General features: G+C 38.2%; 1 protein-coding gene across 1 annotated transcript in view; it reads left to right on the forward strand.

The window, feature by feature from the left end:
* Positions 1 to 8330, forward strand: part of IFT57 (intraflagellar transport 57 homolog (Chlamydomonas)) — a 98028-nt gene that overhangs the window by 10931 nt on the left and 78767 nt on the right. The window contains exon 5 of the mRNA XM_006873313.1: positions 6351 to 6419. Within this exon, the coding sequence (XP_006873375.1) occupies positions 6351 to 6419 (69 nt within the window). The remainder of the gene's footprint in view (positions 1 to 6350; positions 6420 to 8330) is intronic.

The following is an 8330-nucleotide window of genomic DNA, read 5'->3' on the forward strand; positions in this document are numbered from 1 at the left end:
ACCAACCACTCCTTAGAAACCCTTTACAGGGTCACTATGAGTTGGGACCAACTCAGTGGCACTTAACAACAATAACCACAACAACAATAAGGAATTTAGAAGAGAACAATAGAATTAAGGATTTATTTATTCTCCTTCATAGAAATATCACAATGTTCAGTTCTCAGCAACTCTTTAATGCTTCTAAAATGCTTTTAAATGATCAACATTACGTAAATTATTTGGTAGCATTTGGGCCTTTTCCCTTGTTTTACTTTGCATTCACAGTTTGAAGCTAAATAATCAAGTCTCTATAATCGATTAGACTAAGTCATAGAAACAAAAGAACTTTTCCTCAAGACAATTTTTCTTCAGAACTAGAGATAGATTAAGCCTGGTGTTTTAGTTTATCTCTGGAAATATAAATGTGACCCAAAGCAGAAATTCAGGAAAAAGTAACTTTATTTATAGGGTATTTTATTGTAATAAACCAATTAACAGATTTGGGTAGTTCTTAAAAATCAATAGATAATAAAGTCCTTCTGTATTTCAGTTTGAAGCATAGTCTTCAAAGATGCTAGCCATTGTATTATTTAAATAGCAAATGCTGAAAATAAAAAGATGTTGTTGTTTAGTATCGTTGAGTTAATCCCGACTGGTAGCAACCCTGTATAGAGTTTCTGAGGAGCACTTAGTGGGTTTGAACCACTGACCCTTCAGTTAGCAGTCTAGTACTTATCCTCCAGTGCCAGGACTCAGTCTGAAAAGATGCTGTGGTTAAAGGAATTAGAGTATTTCCAGAGTGTAGCATGTTATGTAACAGTAAAAAGTTGTTTACAAAGAAATACTCATGAAATTGGGGTGATATTTTTACTGTCCTTTGTGCTTATATTCCCGGCGTGGTGCTGTGGGTTAATGCTCTGGATTGCAATGTTGATTTGAACTGCACAGTCGGCGATTAAAGTTCACCAGCTGCTTCTCAGAAACCCTATACAGCGTCTATATGGGTCAGAACCGATTTGATGGCACTTAACAACAGCAACAAAACTCATATCTAGCTAATGCTAACATATTGATATATTTTTCTTTTTGCATATTTCACGTAGTTGAGTTCATGATGACATAAAACTTAGAATCCATTTGGAGTCAACTTTACAGCATTGTTGTTATTGTTAAGTGCCGTTGGGTTGACTCTGACCCATAGCAACCCTGAATAGGGCTTTAGAAGATGATTATTTTCTCTTCTATGATTCTCCTTATTTTCTGAGTGACTCTATAGGATAAGTACTGTACGGCTAACTACAAGATCTGCAGTTCCAACCCACCAACCACACTCAGAAACCATATACAGGCTCATATGAGTTGCAACCAACTGGATGGCACACAACAATTGCCTATATTTTAGCAGCATATAATTTTTAGCCACATATGAAAAAAAATGGTGATTAATCTATTTAAAATATACCTTTTTAAAATGGGATAAATTTTAAAAGCCAAACTAAAAATGTATTCATTCCTTCTGCACACTAGGCTGGTAACACTGCATATGCAATAGCTGTGCAGATGGATTGAGTTTAGCATGAGAGGAAACCACTGTGGCCAGAGCTGCTAAGTGAGGGGAGGGTACTGAAACTTAGCTAGGAAGATAGATTGGGTCTAGAACATTTTGGCATTTTAAGGTGTTTAGACTTTATTCTTGGTGTAAGATATTGGATTATTCCATTTAAGCTCAGAAATTTTTTAGCTGCATATTATAACATGTACATACCTCCTCTTCCCATCCTTGCTATTAACATTTCTCAAAAGGTAAACTCGTCTTGTTGTTGTTGTTATGTGCCATGGAGTCGGTTCCGACTCATAGCGACCCTACACAGGGTTTCCGAGGCTGTAAATCTTTACGGGAGCAGACCGCCTCATCTTTCTCCTGGGGAACTGCTGGTAGTTTCAAACTGCTGACCTTGCGGCTCGCAGCCTGATTCGTAACCACTATGCTACCATAGCTCCTTAGTGCTTAGCATTTTGCTTTAAAGATGAGTAATCGAAAATTGCTAATCAGGAAAATAAAACCTACTCGTAAAGTATTTTGTGTTACTCTGATATACCCACTATGGGTCGGAGCCAACCCGACGGCATTTAACAACAATAACAACAAATGCTATAAAGTTGACTCCAAACCATAGTGAGGCAGACTCCATATCTAGTTTTGCTCACTCTTGTTATCTCTAGCTTACTCTGTGGTGCTTGGCTTATAGTAGAAGTTCATTAACTATTTGATCATCAAAAGTCTCTGTCAGCACTGTATTGTGTAACTTTTGGAAATGATCACTAGTATTTTTTCTGGGAAACTTTTCAAGCCTGAAGCAGCACTATTTGCTATGTAAATTTAGAAAAAGTACAGTGAAAAGCAACCTGATAATTCTTATTTTCTCTGCTGTGTAAAGACCTATTGTTTCAAAAGATCAAACTGATAGCTTTCTTCAGTGGAGCTGTCCCCAGAGGCTGTTTCTCTTATGTCATTTTCTTGAATTATCTTCTGTCTCTTCTCCTTTATTATTCTAAGAGGTCCTTTTGTACCTTTTCCACTTCTTTTACTAAGGAGAACTTCACTAGTGCCGCAGGCTAAGAAAAAACCTTTATTGGTAGGATATTACTTGATTCCACTGCCAGGGTTTGTGGGATCTTAGAGAACAATGAAAATCATTTGACAGAATGAAATTCTATAACCATGAAGAATAAATTAGAAACTTTAGTTTTATATAGACCTCATTGAGGTGAAATATATTGGTAACTGCAAAATGAAAAGGTGTACTATTTGTGACATAGTATTCTCACCTGCTGTGTGTAATCGTATTCTTAGTACTTGGCAGTGAGAAAACTAAGAGGGGGCACACTAGTCAAAGGAATAATAGAAAATTGTGTGCCTTCTGAATTGTTGATATTAGAATCCTAATTTAGTTTAAAACTTTTCTCTAGCTTTGTTTATATTCCACTTGCTTTTAAATAACTACTTTTAAATAAACAGCAAGTTAATGTGCTGGGCTGCAAAGTTGGTTTGAACCTCAGGGTCAGTGGTTCAAACTCATCAGCTGCTCCTCTGGAAACCCTGTACAGAGTCTCTATGAGTCAGAACTGACTTGACGGCACTTAATAATATTTAGTAACTTAATTCCTTTTGCTATTTTAAGATGTTTTTTAAATACCATTGTTCCAGTCAGTACACTTCAAGAAGTATTTATTTATTGATCTCCTTTGTAACCAGTACTGATTGGATTAATGTGGAGGTATTATAACTTTGTCTCTTCTCCCCTGGGCACTGAGTCATTGGCATTTCAATCATTTGCTTTAGTTGTTAAGTAGGCTGTCATTAGTACAAGCGTGAAAGAAACATGCCCTCTTGAGCTGCTTTTCAAAGGTGTGTGTGTATGCTTACAATTTATCATTTAAGCAGTCAGATATGTTTTATCTGTGCCCCTTCAGGCCCTGTTGTCCCCGCCCCCACAGAAAGTAAACTTTAGTTGAGTGTATAGAATCTGTGTGTGTACATTGTTTCCTATTTTATTAGAATCTTCCAGTTCTTTAAGATTTAGCATAGTTCTCATCCAGTAGTGTAATGATTATGAATCAGGCTGTTAACCTCAAGGTCAGCAGTTTGAAACTACCAGCTGTTCCATGGAAAAAAGATAAGGCTTTCTGCTCCCATAAAGATTTACAACTTCGAAAACTCTGTGCAGGGTCGCTATGAGTGGGAACTGACTCCACGGTACTTAACAACAACAACAATAGTGTCGTATTCCAGGAGTTTCTGAGTAGGTCTGAGATGGTGCTGCCGATTCTGCTGGTTTCTCATCCCACTTTGAAAGCTACCATTGCAGCTTTTGCATGACTCCACATATGCAATTGCTCACAAACCAAAGCCCCTTAGGCTAGCTTTTCTTTAAAAGATCATAAAACGGGAGGGCCAGGCTTTATTCCCAGTCTGTAGCTTGGAATATTCTTGTAACTTGTTTCACCCACTATTTCACTTGTCACCACAAAGATATTTAAAGAGAAAGGGGAGCTCAAGTTTTTCCTATGTGCTCATAGATTCGGCTCAGATTCTGTAGTTTCTGTATATTGTGGAGAGGGTTGCCTATCAAAGGATGCTTCTCACTGGCCCCATACATCTGAAGATCAGGGCCAGCGTGAAATCCACTTGAACAGATTTAGGAACTGTGGGCCAAGGGGTACTGATGATCATTAATTTATCAGACCCAAGAATATGAGAGAGATTTCATTTTTAAGTGCTATTGTGTTGTCCATTCCAACCCCACATGATAGAGTAGAACTGCCCCATAAGGTTTCCTAGGCTGTAATCTTCATGGGTGCAGAGTGCCAGGTCGTTCTCCCAGAGTGACTGGGTGCCTTTGAACCGCCAACTTTAAATCAGCAGCAAAAAACTTAGTCATTGCACTGCCAGGGCTCCTTATCTGAGGACAAGTCAAAACATTTTGCTACTAGGCTTCTAATTTTGTATCCCGTTTATTCCAAACAAAATGTATTCAAACATGTCTCTAATCGGTGGATGGCTACAGACAGGTTCTCTTACTAAGAGAACATTAATATACATTTGGTGCCTTCACACACACAAACACACAAAAGTCTGATCAAAGCACTGTCTTCTGAGGGGATCTACTAGACCCATGAAATTCAGAGGTCAGCTTAGAAGGTTATGGCAACTGTTTTTTGGTATTCCCAAGGAGTAATTTTTATAGAATTTCTTGAACGACAGCGGATGATCATAGAGGCTTATTAACAAGAAATTTTATGAACATTAAAAGTGGCATTGGTGAGAAAAAGATCCAAAAAATTGCCAAGGATATTTTCCATCATGACAATGCTATTCATTGTTCACTGGTAGCAAGGACAGTTCTGCGAGAATTTAGTTGAAAATCTTTACTACGGCTACCCAGTAGCCCTGATCTTGCTCCTTGGAAAACTCAAAATTTAAAAGGAACATAATTTTGAGTCCCTCTAGAGTGTCCTGGTATGGCACTGTGGGTTAATGCACCAAACTGCAAAGCTGTTTGAACTGCAAGGTCGGCAGTTCAAGCTCACCAGCTGCTCCTTGGAAACCCTATGCAAGGTCACTATGGGTTGGAACTGACTCAATGGCACTTACCAACAACAAAGCAGAGTGCCATGGGCTGTCAAAAGAACCAATAGATCCGTTTTGGAAGAAGTGCAGCTAGAATGCTTCTGGGAGGCCAAGATGGCCAAACTTTGTCTCTCATACTTGAGACATATTGTCAGGAGGAACCAGTCGCTGGAGAAGGATATCATGTTTGGTAAGGTGGAGGGTCAGAGAAAAAGAGGAAGACCCCCAACCAGATGGATTGGCCAAGTGGCAGCATCGATGGACTCAAGCGTGGCAACAGTAGTGAGGTTGGCCCAGGATCATGCAGTGTTTCATTTTGCTGTGCATAAAGTTGCTATGGGTCGGTACCGACTCGATGACACCTAACAATAACAACAACAAGAATGCCAGAACTGCCATTTTGACAGGGTGTAAATCAAAAAGTGCAGAATGTTGAGGGGAGGGTTAGAGAGATGGAAACCACCTCACCTTCAGAGAAGTATGTAGACCAGATGTAGGATTTATTGATAAACAGTACCTTCACATATTGATAATTTTTGTTTAATAAAGGTTTCTATGATTTTGTAGCAATGCTTTTTGACTTGCCCTCATATAAAAGATAAGACTTATAAAAAATGTTCATCAATATGATGGTCTCGGGAGAAGGTGAGAATGTTCTGTGATTCTCATTTTTATTTCATTCATATTTCTTAGAATTTCCTTTAACTCATTTGACTATTTATTTTAGACAAACCACTTGGTATTGTCTCTATTCCCGTTCTTATGTTTATTACTCCCTCTAGATGTATGACAATAGCTGTGTTCTTTCCCCTTCTTTTTATCCCTTTCTTTATTCAATGACTGCAGAAAACACCAAAAACAAAGCAGGTTCTTTGTAAATGACACCATCAAAACTATAAAAGACAGATAAGCCATTTATACTAATGCACCTAATTTATGTATGCTTTCACTAGGTTTTTAAATACTCTTTCCTGCATTAGTCTTTATATCATAGTATTGTAGATATATGAGTCCTGGTTTGGTGCTGTAGGATAAGCACTGGACCACAAGGTCGGTTTGAATTGCAAAGTCAGCAGCTCTAACTCACCAGCCACTCCTTGGAAGTCCTATACCTGGTTCCTGTGAGTCAGAACCAACTTGACGACACTTAACAACAACAAAATTATAATGTGAAACCTGGGGTTATGCTTTTTATAACATTTTATAATTATTAACTTTACAAATCTCTTTTTTTAAGGAAGAAGAGACAGACAACGAAGAAAACTTTATTGATCTCAATGTTTTGAAGGCCCAGACCTTTCGCTTGGTGAGTTACATTCAATACATGCGGGACCAACAAGTCATCAGTACACATGATCTGCTAGAAATTTGAAATGAGTAGAACCTATTGTTGGCTGTTGTTTTGTATGTCATTTGAAAAGTAGCTGTCAAAATTATTTTCCTATATCTAAAATGTTAACAATTATAACAAACATAAAGATCTATCGGATTAGAGATGGATTGGCACAGTGGCAGCAGCAATGGGCTCAAGCAAAGCAACAATTGTGAGAATGGTTCAGGACTGAGCAGTGTTTTGTTCTATTGTGCATAAGGTCGCCATGAGTCCGTACTGACTACATGAGACCTAACAATAACAACATAGGAATAATCGAGTGGCCTCCTGCCTAACCTAAGAAAATCAACACGGTGCGGCTTGTGCAAACTGAACATAATTTATTTGCCTGGGGACATTTTTATTAATGTTGTTTTTCTTAGATGCTTGTGAGTTGATTATGATTCACAACAGAACAAAACATTGTCCATCCTCAGAATTGCTGTTACCTTTGACCCCATGGTTGCTGCCTTTGTGTCAATCCATCTCATTGGGACTCTTCTTCTTTTTCATTGACTCTACACTTAAACAAGCGTGCTGTCCTTTTATAGGAACTGGTTCCTCTTGATAATATGTCCAAAGTATAAGAGATGAAGTCACACGATGCTGGCATCTAAGGAGCATTCTGGGTGTACTTCTTCCAACACAGATATGTTTGTACTTCTTCCAACACAGATATGGCAGTTCATTATATTTCAATATTCTTTTCCAACAACAAAACTCAAAGGCATCAGTTCTTCTATAGTCTTCCTTATTCATTGTCTAACTTACACTTGCATATAAAGCTATTGAAAATTCCTTGGCTTGGTTCATACACACTTTAGTGCTCAAACTAATATTTTTGCTCTTGAACACTTTAAAGAGGACTTTTGCAGCAGATTTACCTAATGCAATATGTAATTTGATTTCTTGACTAGTGCTACAGTGTGTGTTGATTGTGGGTTCTAGCAAAAAAGTCTTTGACAACTTCAATCTTTTCTCAATTTATCATGATTATTGATTGGTCCAGTGGTCAGGATTTTTGTTTTCTTTACATTGAGGTGCAATTCATACTGAAGGCTGCAGTCTTTGATCTTTATCAGTATTTTTAATTCTCCTCAATTCCAACAAGCAAGATTGTATCATCTGCATATCTCAGGTTGTTAATAAGTCTAATAATATGTCTTCTTTCAATGCTAATGCCACCTTCTTCTTCATATAATCCAGTTTCTGGGATTATTCATTTAGCATACAGAGTGAATAAGTATGGTGAAAGAATACAACCCTGGTGTATACCATTTCTGATTTTAAACCATTTAGTATTCCCTTGTTCTATTCAAAGGACTGCCTCTTTGCTTATGCACAGTTTCCTCATAAGCATAATTAAGTGTTCTGTATTCCTATTGTTTGCAAAAGTCCTCTTTAAAGTTTGCAATGTTCACCCGTAGCTTGTCATGACCCACACAGTCAAAAGCCTTTGCATAGTCAGTAAAACACAAGTAAACGTCTTTGTGGTATTTGCTACTTTCAATCGAGATCCCTGTGACATCAGTGATATCCCTAGTTTCATGTATTGTATATGAAATGTGCAAAGACCTGGAGTTAGCCATGGGCTGCTAAAAGAACCAACAGATCTGTGTTGGAAGAAGTGCAGCCAGAGTGCCGCCTTGGAGGCCAGGATGGACAAACTTCGTCTCTCATACTTCGGATATATTATCAGGAGGGACAGTCTCTAGAGAAGGGTATCATGTTTAGTAAGCTGGAGGGTCAGAGAAAAAGAGGAAGAGACCCCCAGAGAGATGGATTGGCAATATGGCAGCATCAATGGACTCAAGCATGGCAACAGTAGTGAGGTTGGCCCAGGAT

This window comes from Chrysochloris asiatica, unplaced genomic scaffold, assembly GCF_000296735.1.
Source record: "Chrysochloris asiatica unplaced genomic scaffold, ChrAsi1.0 scaffold00236, whole genome shotgun sequence".
In the NCBI taxonomy this organism is placed as follows: Eukaryota; Metazoa; Chordata; class Mammalia; order Afrosoricida; family Chrysochloridae; genus Chrysochloris; species Chrysochloris asiatica.